Source organism: Hippichthys cyanospilos, chromosome 12, assembly GCF_059441005.1.
Source record: "Hippichthys cyanospilos isolate Australia breed blue-spotted pipefish chromosome 12, RoL_Hcya_1.0, whole genome shotgun sequence".
Classification (NCBI taxonomy): Eukaryota; Metazoa; Chordata; class Actinopteri; order Syngnathiformes; family Syngnathidae; genus Hippichthys; species Hippichthys cyanospilos.
The window spans coordinates 6,552,473-6,569,725 of record NC_142380.1 but is presented as its reverse complement, the minus strand read 5'-3'; the positions used below and the strand labels follow the sequence as shown (position 1 = coordinate 6,569,725).

Genomic DNA, 17,253 nt, shown 5'->3' with positions numbered 1-17,253 from the left:
CATTTGTACAAAAATTATTTGTGAGGTTCAAATACATGGACGCTGAACCGGACAGAGGTCTTACGTTTTTCTGTAATATATATATATATTCTCTTCATGTTACATTCATTTGGTTATGGTCCTTCCAGTATTGTAGATTTAGGTTAGAGTTTTTATCCAATCAGAATTCAGCTAACTGTTGTCGCCAGGCTGTATGAAATCTGCCTGAGGCCTTCAGAATCCACAGTGCAGGCATCTGTGCACAGTAGGTGAACGGGCACGTATACATAGCTAATAGATAGTGGAGAGAGCCAATCAGATCATAAGGCCAGCTAGGAGGCCTCACGTTGAAGGTGGCGTGTACGCGCCCTGTGATTGGATGGATTGGAAAGGGAGGCAAATAAACCAAGCTACACGTCACCTCCACGTGATGTCTTCTAGCTGGCCTTGGTCCTCTCTCTCTCTCTCTCTCTCTCTCTCTCTCTCTCTCTCTCTCTCTATATCTATATCTATATCTATATCTATATCTATATATATATATATATATATATGCAGCTAGAGTTTCCTATCTGTTCGCATAAAGAAGCGGCCTCAGGGAGCTTGTGATACTCGTCAGCATTCCGAGCATAGCAGATGGGTGGGCATATTGCAACTGGCGCAAGTGTGATCGCAGCCGATGCTCCCGGTGACTCATACATATCTTGGGTCATGCAAAAATGAGGGCAGGCGGAAGCGGCGGCTCGCCTCGGTCGGGCTCCCGCAAGCCACTGTGTTTCCGTTAATGATGTTCGCGGCGTGATAGTGAGGCAGTTAGCCGCATGACATTTCAAGAAACGTAGCAGACTTTGTTGCAAACAAACCCTTTTGTTGTGCTGTGTTATCTTTGAAATGAGCGAGAAAGGCCACCAATGATCTTATGAACAAATAAGCCTCACACTAGCCCCATGCAACATTAAGCCAAAAACGAGAACGGCGTTTAAAGCGTTTGACAATTGGCTGTTTAAATATTAAATCGCTGTATACAGCTGGAAATGGGGGCAGTGAATGAAACATGTAAAAATATAGTCACGGAATGCTGGCTAAACAATGGAAAACGATGCAATCAAGCCTTCTTCATTATTCATTGGAGTGTTTTTTTTTCCCCTCATTTCGCCATAAGCATGACTTCCGCCACTAATTCTTCACTACATCACCTCTGAGGTAACGGCACTTTTCTCTGACATTTCATTTGGGGAGCTTTGAACTTAATTAACATTTCCAGGTATAATGTTACAGCCAGTGATTTCATCAAATTGTGCTTTGCGGTTTCGCAATCTCATCTTGTAAGGTCTTTTCGAAACCCTCGTTCAGACATTAAACAAATGAGTGCTTTGCTAACAAGGTGATCAAAATGATGAGACCTGCGCGAATATTCGATGGGAGCTTTTAGCACTATTCGTTCTTCTGCTTATAGTTTGCTGTGACAGAGACGGGAAAAAATGAGTTACCCTTCAAATGCAGCTAGACACCAATGCAAAGCTATGACCAGAATAATAATTACATGATAGGAATGGACAAAATTCATGGAATTGTGGACCCCCTGAAAAAGAAGTGCAATTGTCACACCATGGCTGCAAAGTACACAAAAAAAGATCCTCAGCTTACTTCAAAAACAGAAACAGTGGAGGGGATTTTTTTTTTTTTTTAAGGCTCCAAACAATGTGGAATTTGAACTGATTTTCAACAGCTTGGGATTTTTCATTTAATAGGTTTCGTTTTCTTTTGACTTTAACGTCTTTTTTTCCTCAACTAGTTTTTATTGGTTTCTTGAGCATGTTTTTGAAAATCTTTATTTTATAGGGAAAAAGCTTATGGCCGTTTTAGTATCAGGAACTAGAAATTAGAAGAATGGAAAACAGACTTTTTTTCAGTTTTAATGTTTTTGTATGTGTGGATCTACAGATAACACAAATGAGTCACAGATGAAAAAAATTGAAAGCGAGAAAAAAGAACATTTTGTTAAAATTACTTCATACAATTTATAGTTTTATAATCATAACAGGCAGTTTCAATTAGTTATTTTAGCCTGTAAATGAAAATACTTTAAATTTAATTATTTTAGCCATTATTTTTGATTCATTATTTTAATTATTTATGTATTGTTTATTTTAATGTATTAATTATTTAACAATAAATAATAATAATTCAATTCATTTATTTGTTTTATATTTTCATTTTTTATTTTAATTTATTCAAATCAATTATTTGTTGTTTATTGTAATTTTTAATATTTATTTAATAGTAATATAATTCAAATAAGAATTCATTTAGTTATTTAATATTTTTTACCAACCAATTGAAGCACTATTCACATTACTCTTTCTTACGACATCTGAGGTCAACTTGTATTCAAAAAAAAAGAAAAAGAAAAAAAATTGCTCAAGCAAAATGAAGACATTTATGATGAGCTATTGCCTCAGCCAGGACTACAAGGTTGCTTTGTGTTTTGCGGTCCTGAAAAGAGCATCCAGCCTGACGTAACCTCAAAAAGCAGCCAGAGTCTTTGATCTCTTTTTACAAACGCGCGGCTCCATTAGCTAACAAAAATCAGCGCTAAGTGCACAAGTGCACAAGTGCAACAAGCTGGGAAGGAGGAAAGCAGGCGGACTAAAAGATGTTCCCCTCTGGGTAGGCAAACCTCATCTGCATGGTCACTTCAATCCTCTCCTTTTGACCTATTGAGCCTTCATGCACCATCTCCCGAGCAGCATTTTTTTTTTTTCTGGTAACGCTTCACCTATTTTTCTGTCAAACTTCACAGCTCCTGCTGTGTGAGGTATAACAGCCTAATTAGCACCGCGTAAAGGAAAAAGAAAGATGTGAAAAAACACAATGCAAGAAACCAAAACAAAACAAATGTTTGTCGTGAGACTGGATTTTGCAAATGAAACATTTGAACAGGAAATGACTTCTTGTCGTGACATATTTTTTTCAGACACTTTGATGCACTCATTTTTTCTGCTTTAGACTAACCTGTAACCTATGTAAACACTGTGAAAAAGTAGTGAACAGTTGCTAAAACTTATATACAGTATATATATATATATATATATATACACAGTATATATATATATATATATATATATATATACAGTATATATATATACAGTATATATATACAGTATATATATATACAGTATATATATATTTATGTTATAAAGGATACTGTCTTAAGTATACATGTATACAATTTCTATGGATAATAATCTTATACATACCGTGTTTTCCGCACTAAAGGCACACCAGATAAGGCGCACCCTAAATTAATGACATATTTTAAAACTTTTTCCATCACAATATAGTAATACTCAAAGTAATAACAATAATAACTCAAATAATAACTCTAAACTCTCAATGGCATAATAACTCAATGTCAATATGACCAACTTTGTTCAACTGTAAACACACAAAAGAAACAGGTAAAGCTGACTTTATCACTTCACTCCCCATCTACCAATCCCAATCTCAATATCGATCCATATATAAGGCGCGCCTGATTATTAGGCGCACCATCAGCTTTTTAAAAAAATTAAGGCTTTTAGGTGTGCCTTATAGTGCAGAAAATACGGTAGTCGGCACAACAATGTGAAGGGTTATGAAAGGTTCTCATTACTGAGGGGGGATTTGCAAAAAATAATTGAGAAGCATTGCTTAACTCTACTGTACTCTACTCTAAAAAGACCAGGTTCTGCAGAGAAATTGACTTGGCTCTACTTGCTTTTGTATTGCTTTGTAGTTTGCAAAAAAGTAATCAAAAAAGAAAAAAAAAATGTTCCAAAATGTGACATAAATACTTTGGAGTCCTCGATGGGTCAGAGAGAATCCGAATAAGTGGAAAAAGGTGAAAAAACTTTGGCTACTTCACAGCAGTTAGACCCATTGAGCGATTCTAAATGATTTCTCTCAACTTGGGCAACAATTTCCATCGTAATCATCTTACGGTGGTTTCATTCGCTAAGGTGAAATTGACCCCAAGGCTAAAGGATAATGGTCAGTTCGAGGGAAAAAAAAAAAAAGTGGCTTAAGTAACAAGCTCGCTGGCCATAATGGACATCATTTCATACGCAAGAAGTGGACTAAAAACAAATGAAAGAAATGAATTCTGGAAGGAATTTATCACAAAGGCTTCCCACCATTCCCCTCCCATGATCTTTTTCACTGGCCCTTTTCTTTCAGCACTACCGAATTCACCTCTGCCACGCACAGTGTTTTCCGATCGATGACTCCAGGCGTACACGCAGTCTGCCTATTTTTCTTAGGCTATTGTAAGCCCCCCGATTTGCGCTTGTGCGGGATCGCAATCAATACGCAACGCTACAATTTTCTCTAGATTTTTCTTGCACATATGCAATCATACATAATAAAATGAAATGTATGACTTTTTTTTAACAAAAGAACAGTACATAAAAAAGGTGGGCTTGGCATTTTATGGGTATGTAGAATGTGCATGTTTATCATCTGTTTTCTCAGTAGAAAAGTGTGAGATTTTCTACTTCTAAGTTCAAGTATAAAAGTCCATTTTTTAAGACATTATATTTCATGAGTAGGAAGTGCCAAGATGGTGATGCAATAAAAGATGTGTGCCAATCACCAAAAGATGATGGAAAATGTGCATGTTGGCTCATTTAAACACATATAACCCATGTATTTAATAACCAGTATTTGATCAAGGTGTGGTAAGTAAGAAGTCTTGGAATGTTGACTTTGTTTGTTAAAGCAGAGAAAGAAGATAATGTCAAGGAAAAGAAGAGCTTGAATCTGTTCTGTATAGCCCGCTTAAGTAATAAAAAAAAGTCAAAAGGAGAATGGCTCTCTCCACATGTTGCAATAGACAAGTATGACTCAGGTTGTGTTCTTTGTCTCCAGTCTCTCTTATTGATAACTAAGTAGATTGGACTAATAGCCCCTAAAGCTTAAAGTCTTTAAATAAAATTTGTGACTTTAAAGCGTTTAATTTTAACGAGAATTAGCAACGAGATTCATTAGCATGGTGTTTGTCGAATAAATCATGTGAATATTTCACGTCCTGGACGTCGTTCTCTTGATGTGTATGTTTTGCTGGTTTCGCCTTCTAAACTTTTGTCCGAGAGTGTGGACCTCATGCATATTAATGTGTAATTGCGGCGTCATTTGTAATCAACCCCATTCAACTATGAATTTGGTTTCTTTCATTAAAATATGTCAAGCAGGGAATACATAAACTGCACATTTCTCCTAAATCATTTATAAAGGGAGGTAGAAACAAATAACTGTAATGATGTGGTTGAACAAGTGCGCACACATCTTATAACGAGGATGCGGCTGTGTTCCGAATTAATTTAGCATATTTAAATTAATGTCAAATTGAATATAAAAAAAGTTCAGTGGAGTTTTACAGTTTATAAATCACATTAATGGTGACAAAGTTATGTTCCGTGGTTTGTTTTCTGTTTCTTTCTGTTCTGGGTTTTTGTTGGGCTTTGATTTGTCTTTTCACATTCTGGGTGGGTTGGTCTTTTGCTCATGTTCATGTTTTTGTTTCTTTTGTTAGTGGGATTGCGTTCACGTCTGCATTAACCTGCTCCCCTTTTGTTGGTCCAATCAGCTCCCTGTTGCAATTGTGTCTTGTACAGGTGCTCCTTATTGTTTTGTTCGGTTTGAGTGTACTGTTTCCTGAGTGTATTTAGTTTCCTGTTTCCTTTCGGTTCTTGTTGGGTCATTGTCAATGTTGTTCATCACGAGTTTGATTCCTGTGTTCCTCAGAGTCATTCAAGTGCTTTGGTAGGTAGTTTATATTTTGTTTGTCACTTTGTATGCAGTTTTCTTCATGTTAAATTAGTATTTTGAGTGCACCTTGCTTGCGTGCATTTTGGGTTCACAACCTTCCATCAACTCACCCACAGTGATGAAACACAACAGATAAAAAGTCTTCAGATAATTTATCTTGGTGTTTTTTTTTTTTTTTTTTTTAAATCAAAAAAACTTGGCAATTGTATAGGGGTGTGTAGACTTTTTATATCGTCTGGAAAGCCATTTTTTTTCCCCTGAAAACAATACGTCTTGCAGGCAAGTATTTCATAAAAGCACATTGATACATGACCAGTGGGCAATTGTTTTGATGGGGGAGACAAATGGGAATCAGCCCAGAAAATTGCATTCGATGCATGCGCATATCCGCCCTTTTTTTTTTTTTCCTGATAGTGTTCAAACAATTTTGTTATCCATCTGTCTATTCTATATTTTCCTCCACAGAATGCTCTTATTTCTCCCCAGCAAGCCTGTTCCACAGAGGAAATTGTGTGGCGCACAACGGCGAGCTATTCTGGTACCATGATGAATGGGGAGAATCTATGCCTGTTGACTGCGGCCCCCCAGTAGAAAAAATGGCAAAAGGGAAGCTGACTATTTGCTTGATGGTAACCTCCAGACCACTGCAAGCATTCCTCATACTAATTTAATTGAGAAGGCTGGCTCCATCCGTGCAACTTTTCTCTGAAGGGATGGCGCGCACTCATCATTTTGCACCTACACCTCATGCCTGAGGTGAGGCCAAGCGTCGATGAAATGTGATGCCGCAGGGGCGGGGAGGACAAGACATGAGTCAAAAAGCAAGAAGGGGCTGTGATTGCACTCGCGGAGGAAAGGTTGCAGTGACACAAGTGGAAGCCAAGTGGCTAACGCTTGTCAGTTGCCTCAACGTAATTACACAGAAAGCAGAAGTACGGGTCACACCTCTGCAGTCAAATCAAACCACTATTCAAATTTCTCAGGTTTATTTGGATCTAACGCTTGGGATGAACAATGTTAATTTAGACGGGGTGCAACATTCAAATACGCTAATCGACAACGGCAACACATACAACACACCTCTGCCCATCAGTAGCCACGCCTCCCAAGCAATTACAGACAGACATAAAACTATACAATATAAATAAATATATATATATATATATATATATAAAAAAAAACTATGCTCACAAAAAACAAAGATGAGTACCGTAGTTTTAAACTATTGACCATGACTTTTTTTCTCATGATTTGAGCCCTGCAGCTTATAGTCCAGTGTGGCATACCTGCAGGTTATTATTATTATTTGTTTTTTGTTTTTTTAACGAGCCACCAGGAGACAATCCACCACAAATGTGTGTTTCTGCTCAAGGTGTCAATTTATGAAACACCAATGAAACAGAATTGAAAAGTCGTGAATCAATGGTTATGCTCAAAAAGAATTTTAAAAATATGGTATTAAAAATATACAAAATGAGGTATAACTTCAATAAGATCTTGTATCAAGGGTGGTGTTATGTGTAAATTTGATTAGATATGCGTACTGTATTTTCTGGACAACAAGCGGCACCAGAATATAAACTGCAGCAGCAAAATTTGAACAAAAAACACATTTTGTCATAGATAAGCCATATAAACCACACTTTGTAACATCAGATAATAAATATATGGATTTGTTTTTTAATTTTCTTTTGACTTTTTTTTTTTTTTTTTTAAATTGCCTGCTTACAGCAAACACCCTATCTTCAACATACTTAAGTGCTAACATAGCGCCAACATATTTACAGAAAATGGATGGATATTTTCAACATAACACGGACAGAATGCTGCGGAACATAGAAGTTCAAAATTATACATATATATATATATATATATATATATATATATATATATATATATATATATATATATATATATATATACATATATATATATATATATATACATATATATATATATATATATATATATATATATACATATATATATACATATATATATATATATATATATATATATATACATATATATATACACATATATATATACACATATATATATATACACATATATATATATATATATATATATATATATACACATACAGGACCTTTTTCAATTTGTACATAATTTTTCAATTTATACATAATTTTTTTAAACTGTTTTTCAGCACAGCCATTGATTTACATATTTATTACATATTATATATTTGTATTTCATAGTGGCTCCATAAATTGACACCATGAACAGATACACACATTTGCTTTACCAGTGTATTGTATCCTGGTGGCTAGCAAAAAACTAAAAAAAACCTGCAGATAAGCCGCAATTAACTAAAAGCCACAGGGCTCAAATCATGAGAAAAAAGTTGCTGTTTATAGATCGAAAAATCCAGAATATGAGGAACTGTCACTATATTATATTGGTGCTAAGTCTTTTAGCATTCAGTAAACAAATTGAAATGACGGTCTGAAGCCCGTAAGAATAATTTTTCATCAAGGTCAAGTGTGTTTACCGAGCAGCATCATAAAAGACATCTGCGACTTTACGCTAAAACAGACAACAAATATCAAATAGAATCTGCAATTTGCACGCTTGTCATCGTCTGGATTAAAAGAATGCATTTTGCCATAATGAGCACTTAAGTGCTGACGGCTGGAAAGGCGGATCATTTATCTAATTACAAAGGCACTCTCGCTGTCAGCTCTGCCATGGTCGCATGGCTGCCTCTTACAAGACAACGCAATCAACATCTGCCGATGAGCTTTTTCATTATGCTCCGCTCTCTTCACGTCATGTCAATTCATTCTGTGGCTGCCGCGCCAAAAATACAGAGAATAATAATAATCACGCGTTGCCCATGAAAAGAGCCACGTGTCCTGCTCAGATGGTTTTGATAGACGTTAGATGATAGCAAGTGACGCTCCATCAGCAACAAGCGGGACACGCCCAAGTGATGATTGGTTTTTCATTTTTTAGTTAGGATTTCACAGTAACGTAACGTAGCCTGTTTTTTTGTTTATTCCATATTCAGAATGATTTATGAACATGAGGATTTTGTTAGTATTCTAAATCATTGCTGATGTACTGTACATCTAAGACGGCTTTGTCTTTTATTTGGGGAATGAGGGGGAGGATATTTATAGATTCTTTGAACTTCAACCTACTTCTGAGTATTTTTGTACTGAATTTTTACAATTGAGGACATTACATGAATGTATACTTTGCCATCCCCCCAAAAATATTTTTCCTCTATTACAGTGGACCCATTCATACTCACATATTGACAGATATTTTCTTTATTTTTATTTTCAATACATATACCGATTGCTGTTTTAAATTTTTGGGGCTCACAAAATGATCCCCCCCCCACTCCCCCTCACAGTTTTCTCAGTTTTCTCTAGTGTCAAACAAAGGTTTTCCTGATTTGCAGGCGAAATTTTTGACCGTACTTGCACAGAAAAAAAATTAAAAGGAAAATAAAACTTTTTCCATCCACTACAGTGAACTCATTCATTCTCACCTATTGCTAGATATTTTTTTTCAATATTTACTTTTTGTGGATTTCATTTGGGGCCACATTTGGAGGCTTAGTGTGTTTTCTTCTTTTTTTTTTGAGAAAGAGAGAGAGATTTGGGGGGTTTACAGATTTCCCTATGTGCTTATCAATTCTACATGGGTTTTCACTGTTTGCAGACCGGCATATATTTAGTCCATATTTTAACATGCATTTTTTATACCAGTTAAAACGTGAATGGTCCTAAGAGAACCCACAGATGTACTACTGCAAAATCGCGGCCCCGCTCCAGCATTTCAATGCTCATCCTTATTTATACACGTTTCTAGATCTACAAATTTGAGTCCTCAAGTTCAAGGTTCCAGTGCAGTCGGATCTGCTTTCATATGCATGTGTGTGTGTGTGGTCCTGTACAGCTATACTTGTGAGAACTGCTTTGAGTTTTCTGCCGGCATTGTGAGGACATTTTGAAGAAGTGAGGACATTCAGGACTGTCCTCACTTGTTCAGAGCTCATTTTGAGGGTCAAGGCTTGCCTTTAGAGTATTTGTTTGAATTGGGTTAAGGTTGAGATTAGTGTAAGGGTAAGGTAATCATTTCTGATGGTTAAAGTTAAGGTTAGGGGCAAGGAAATGGGTTATATCAATGGGATGTCCCCATTATGATAGAACAACCCTCAGGCGTGCGTGTTTGTAGCTACCTGCATAGGGGATAGGCGCATCCTTGTCAAGAGCAACAAGCGGCGGGTCCAGCAGCACAGTAGCCATGTTTTCTGTGATCACACCATGGTAAGATGCTTCTATCCACGGTTTGTGCTTGTTGACTGTGGAAGGAGACAAAAAAAAAAAACAAGACAGACAGGACGATATTAATCATTTGTGTCCCTGTTTAAAGTTTCACTCGAATGCACATTTCAATTTAAAGCAAGGCTTTCAAAGATTGTTTTTGTAATTCACACGTTTCTTTCCAGTGCACACGTGTCATCTGGACATCTCGAGTCAAATCAAAACATCTTGGATTGAGGAGAAGCAGAAAGGAATTCAAGAAATGAACCGTGTTGCCTGCACACTTCCGTGCTTTGGGATTGATCTCAGTGATCGAGGAAGCGAACTAAAAAAAAACAAATCAATACAGTATTTTTAACCATTTTTTTTTTGTGTCAGGAAAAAAAAAAGCACTGTCCTACTTTTCCAGCCAAAGAACACACTGCTCAGTATCTAACAAGCTTACAGATCTCCAAACAGTAATAGCATTAGCATTTGTCCTTGTTTACTAAACATGGAGTGGCGTATAAAAAAAAAAAAAAAAAAAACAAAACTCAAGTACAGCATAAAAACGGAATTTCCTATCTGTCATTATGGCACATGGAATGGAGGTTTGTGCAAATATTTGACGGAATCATATAATTCCTCCCACATAGGAAGATGGCTAGCATAATTTAAGGAGACCAAGATTTCAGCAAGGTTATGCAAGTCACGCTGAGCATTCCTTCACCTCCACTCAAAAAGACAAGTGTTAATTAGCTGAGCCACATCGTGCCGTAGACTTGGAAACATCTACATCAGATAGTTCAGTAAATAAACGCCCCCGGCCACTATTTAAGAAAATGTGCCACACAGCAGACAAGAGCCCCGTCTAGTGTGTTAATAAAACCTTGGCGGCAGGTGAAAAGCTCGTGGCTCACACGGCAGACTCAAACCCATGAATATTCCCCTCGGAGCCTCGTAATCCAAGTTATCACTTTGGCTGTCGAGAAGAAAGTAAGCCCCAGCCACAATGGGATTAAGCACACCAGATGATCTGGAGATTACCACAGATCACATCGCAAATAATTACTGACAGTGGATTCAACACCCTCCCACTTTCCATCTGCCCAATCCAATAAGTACACAGAGGCCAGAGAAGGAATGAGGGAGAATTCCGGTTTTAATCTCAATCTACAAGTATTAGTGCTCGCATGGAGCTTTGGTGTCAACATGACAGCAAGCTGCTACAATCCAAGTTTAAATAAATTCATCAGGATAGAAATGACACATTGTAGAATTAGAACAGCACAGTCAAGTCAAAAGTGGTTTTCTCCACACTTTTGTTGGTCTTTGGCTGCTCATAATTTACATGCAGTCAATAATCCTTTTAAAACCCTCAAATTGGCAATATGCAGGTTTTTAAATGCCATGTAAACACGTGCATTAACCTAGAAAAAAAACTCATATTCTGGATTTTGAAAACCCAGTAGACCCAAGTTAACCCTTTTAGTAACTTAAATATGTCAGTCATATAAACGCACTGAGGCTACCTTTGAACTAGTGATTGGTTTGCGTTGAGTGTATGCTTTATCCACAAGGAATCTTGGTCGTTTCCATTCAAAAGTACTTAAAATATATAATTCTGGCTTCTGGGGTTCCACGGCTGGGTTTGTGGCGCTTTAATTGCCGAACCTGTACCATCTGCTGCGCAGATGCTCGTCAAATACAGCAATTACCCTCGAACAAAATACAGAGGTTACATTAAAACTTACAAAATAAAAACCTTTACAATATTAATTAGGAAATAATTCAATCATTAAACTTAAAAAGCCATTTGGGTGGAGCAGAGAATAATATTGCAGAACATGGTCATTTTCAACTGTTTTGGTGCAAAAGGGGCGGGGCGACAGGGCATTTACCAGAATTAGCTCACCCTATACAAAAAGACCTGTCAGTACTTGATCTTAGTTGAAAAAAAAGAAACAAAAACACCAGACTACAAAAAAAAAAGACTACAATCATACCCTTAACACGGGCCATAGTATAAGCCTGGAAAAAATTGCACATGCCACATAGACAAATGTCACCAGAAACAAAATGTCAACCCTGTAAAAAAAAAAAACAACATTTTATCACTGACAAATGAAAAGGGACTCAAAGCCCTGAGTATTTTTCTACGATCAAAAATTGTTCATTGGATGACAAGCACATTATTTCATGGGAAACTTAAAACTTGGAAAAGCAACAACAATTTGAAGCACCCTTGAAAGGCTTGAAAACAGCGTACAGTGAGTCCCGCATTCCATTTTCCATTCATCGCCGAGAAAGGAGCAAGAGCTCCTGTAAACAAAAACAAATAACTTTCCATTCTCTATTCATCCGCACAAAAGTTAATGTGAAAATGTCTTACATGAATCAGAGCTTGTAAAGCCATCTTTGATGCATGCGAGGCATTTGCCCTTGACATTCTTGCTATTGAGTTGGTAAAAGTGTCTGACGGCAAACTACGCTGCGGCGACATCATTACCTAACGGAGCATCTGCACTCATCGCGGCGTCACGCTGCCCATTATGGACGTCTAATTCACTTAGTGGGAGAGTCTAAAAGTGGCTCCAGCAGGCCTGTGCAAAATCTATCACGCCACAAGAAGCAACCGCAATCCATAAAGCGGATGCTGGCCCTGCTTATCTTCACTGCTTGTCCTTAAGTGTCTGTCAGTCTAATATTTAATCTCTTTTTTGTCATTTCCGAGACACCGTGATATACTGTAGTCCGTCAATGTGCTGAGCCATGCACAAATGCATTTCAAAACTTAGCTGGTTTCTACGTTGTGATTGGTGGCAAAATAATGGAGGACACAGCAATCCAGGAACAAAAAACAATTTACATGACTGTGAAAAAGTACAGGCCACAGTTGGATTTATAATGGAATTAAGACGGAAATTGGAGAACATATTCAACACTGGCATCCTTCTGGATCATTTCTTTCTTTATGGAAGATGGCATTTTGGTCCCAGGGAAAGGAGACTTTGCTAAGTATAGTAAACATTAGCTGTAGCTAGCTCCTCCCTCTTGCAAGTGGAGGCAGCGTACATTAGCAAGGCTGCGAAAAACATCTTTGGGATGCGAGCAGCTCCGCTGCAGCCCATCAGCAAAATGACTGCATGAAATCCAAAGAGCGGAGGCAAGTTGTGCTGGTGTCAGCAAGCAGGTGCGGCCCAATTAAAAGTAAGGTGGGAGACAGATGGAATATTACGTTAAAAAAAACAAAAAAGTGGAAGCCATGTCATAGCTGCTAATATCATCCTAAACATCTGCTGGCATGTCACAATATGTGAGAAAATATGAATTACCGTATACAAGTTCATTTTAAGACATATTTGAAGGCATTTCATCTATTCAATTAAAGTGGTACAACTACTTAAGAAATTCATTCATTTAGAAGTAATTCTGCAACAGAACTTTTTCATGGATGTGCTATGTACATGTAAATACCCCCCCTCCCCCCTACACAAAAAAGCCCCTAAACCCTTTAAATTAATAATATTGATACATTATAAAAATACAATGCAACTAGCAAATTAGCCATGGATTAGCATGGAATTCTAAATACATAATGTAATGAATAATAAAAACTATGATCATTTACCTTTGGCGTTTTGTATCCTGAATTTTTCATGACAAGAGACGTTTGTAAGTAGAGGTACCACTATCATTATTACCTGAGTGTATTGTAAAAGGTATTGGGATGTTGATGGCATGAGAGGCAGCTGCAGGCGTCTATTTATTGGACCAAAGAGGAACACACTTTTGTGGAAGGTTCCTGACCAGTTGGAGAAATAAATAACCTTGCCTGCAGCCAGAATTCCATGGTTTGTATGGTTTTGTTTCTCCTTTTATAAAAAAAGAACTTTGACTAAGCTTGCGTTCTTGGCGTCCAGTCTCTCTTATTGATAATATTGACAAACTGTTTTCAGCTGAACAATATTAATTGTTTGGATAGATGCAGCCATTTATAAAGCTTGCATGTTGAGCAGAAATCCATCGCCCAATATCTTGGGCCATTATAGTTCCTTCTGAATCTCTTAATTGGATTGTGTGTTTTGGAGTTGCTCTACAAAACATTTCAGCCAGACTGGTGTGGAAAGATGACTAATTTTGCTTGAATGTTGTTATCAATGCGATTATTTCATAGAAATGAAGGCCGCATTAAATGAGGCTCAAACAAATAAAAGAAAGGGTTAAAGGGGTCAGATAGAAGTTTACTTTTCAAGTGGTGCGCAATTAATTTGAAGGCTACAGTATGCGATAAAGCAAAGTGACCCAAGTTGACATTTGGAGCGTCTTGATGACAGAACATTTTGGATAACTATTCAAGCATGTTTGAAAGCATTAGGATAGAATTTCAAAATGAGGATTAGGTAATGTGTGCAAAGACTTTGCACAGTTGAATTGAAGACAATGATAGTCAAGGACTCTCTTCAAATTACATTTCAGAATGTGTTTGCAAATCGGTGCTAATGATTGAGGTGGTTCACTGCTCTGGGCATTTTTTTTTTTAATGGTTTAATGTGCAAATCAAGAGTTGCCCATCTTTAATGTAGTATCATCAATACTTCAGGCAGTGTCGAGGTCTATGGGAAGAGATGAAGTGTTATTGAGGGCAAGAAGAAGAGGCAGGGAAGGTGTGAAAAATGGACAAAAATCCCAAACTGTGTTCTCATTTCATTAAGCTATCTACAGCAGATGATACAACATGTTAGCATTAAGCTAGCACACATTTTTTAGCAGAATTGTAACCTTTTCATGCTTATGTATTTAAGCTTTAAGTCTCTGGTTTGACGACTAAGTTAAAATGACATTTATGGTGTTCCAAACATTTGAAACTTGTGGGAGATATACAATATTTTCAAGAACATTGTTTATATAAACTATGTTGTAAATTCTCACCAACTGAAGATGGATCTCAAATTCCATATAATAATAATTAGCAATAATATAACAATATTTCATTTACTTTAATTTAAAACATTAAACCAACATAAAGATAATAAATAGCAATAATAATAACAATACCAGATTTTCTGCAACCTACGGCGCAATGTATTAGAAATAGTCTTGATTATGGGTAAATGGGAATGTAACTAATATTTCTTTATTTGGTTTATTGCTGCCAGCATACGTACTGCACGTCCTCTGATTAATTTATCACTGCTAGCGTATGTAGTATGTGTGTTCCTTCTCTTATGTCCACGTGTCAGCGGGAAATGGTACGGAATGGTATATAAAATATGTAAATAATAAGAGGTGGGCAATCAGACGAGTCTGATGACAAATGATGGGACTAGCAAGTTTGGTTTGGTTTGAAAAAAACAAACAAAACAAAAAGGTAAACTTGTGTTGTCGGAAGGTGGCTCAGGGTACCGACGAATGATAAATGGCGGATCATGAAAAATTTGGCGAATTCTCACAATAATAATAAATGACAAGAAATGTATCCCATCTGTACTGCATATTAGGCATGCAGAGTTGCCATTGGAGTGAAAGTGACTTTTCAAGCATCAATCCTGAAGTGTAAGATGCGGTTCAGATAAAGAATGTAATTAGGCGTTATTGACTTGTGCTTGTAGTCTTCGGTTAGAGACTGCCGGCGGCTCATTTTCGCAAAATGAATTCTTCCCGCATGCTCTCTGAGGACTCTTGGTGGTATTTGCTGTTAAGATTTACACCATGTCTTTTTTCCAACATGGTTTTTTTTTTTATTTAGAGTTATTTAAATTCTTTCTAAAGAGGGATTTAAAAAGGTTTGAAGTCGCCAAGCCACCCCAATAGAAAGACTATTCCAGACTGTTTCCAGATCTTGAAGGACATTTGTAGGCAAATGCGTCTTGATGAGGGAACTGCTTGTGGTGAATGTGTCCTGTCAGCAGACAAAAAGGCTGAGGGGGTTGCGCAGCGAGAGAAAAAGTCAACAATGTGGAGGCGGAAAACAACATCCAAAAGTGAGAATTGGAAATGGGCGTAATGACATATTTTTGCCGCTTCAGCTTATTCTTCTCTGTTGTGTATCTGGGGGAAAATTCATCTGTAGTTTTTCTGGCGCTCCGCTCGTGCGATATGGTGGGATTCAAATCAAGTTTTTGGAGATAGACGCCATCGCTTGACCATTGTTTTGCTTTGACCTGCAGGCAACTTCAACTGGACTAGCGTTACACTCAACAGCAACTTGGCAAGTCAATAATTCACCTTGTCTGTTTAGAACAATCAAAGATCCATGTGGCTTATTGACCTCTACAATAAGCATCTGCTTGATCACAAACAGCGCAGCAGCAACAGGAACTCAGACGGTTTTCATATTCTATGATTACATTGTTCATGTTTTCAAACTTTCTAAGATTAATGGAATAAAGCATGATCGTGATGCCTCCCTGTTCGACGCAATGCAATCCGCTAATTTAAAACACAAAATCAAATGCTAAATTACCGTATTTTCCGCGCTATAAGGCGCACCCTCAATTAATGACATATTTTAAAACTTTTTCCATATATAAGGCACACCGGATTATAAGGCGCACCCTCAATTAACGACATATTTTAAAACTTTTTCAATCACAATATACTAATACTAAAATTAAAAACAATAATAACTCAAGTAATAACTCTAAACTCTCATTAGCATAATAACTCAATGTCAATATGACCAACTTTGTTCAACTGTAAACACACAAAAGAAACAGGTAAAGCTTACTTTATCACTTCATTTCCCATCTATGAATCTCAATATTGATCCATATATAAGGCGCACCTGATTATAAGGCGCACCACCAGATTTTTAAATAAAATCAAGGCTTTTAGGTGCGCCTTATAGTGCGGAAAATACGGTACTTTAATTTAAAACATAAAAATGAGATAAGATAAAACAGATAATGAAAGCTGACACTCTTGAATACAAATGAAGTTGTTTATGCAAAAAAAAACAAAAAAAAAAACAATCCAGACCGTCCGTCGGCGCTCGATTCTCATGTTAGCGATTCAGTGTGTTTACATTAGAGACAAAGTCCAAAACACGGCAAAAAGCGATGCAGAACCACTTAATATTACTTGGGCATTACATGACAAAATAAACTACATGAATATTTTCATTTTTAAAGTTAGAAACGAGTTTTACAGTATAATGAAGATGGTGGTCTCCTCGGAGGCCACAGAA

The 17,253-nt window shown here is 36.9% G+C and overlaps 1 protein-coding gene across 1 annotated transcript in view; it reads right to left on the bottom strand.

Annotated features, from left to right (window-relative positions):
• Positions 1 to 17,253, bottom strand: part of clstn2a (calsyntenin 2a) — a 103,963-nt gene that overhangs the window by 49,898 nt on the left and 36,812 nt on the right. The window contains exon 2 of the mRNA XM_088429973.1: positions 10,001 to 10,123. Coding sequence (XP_088286099.1) covers positions 10,001 to 10,123 — 123 coding nt within the window. The remainder of the gene's footprint in view (positions 1 to 10,000; positions 10,124 to 17,253) is intronic.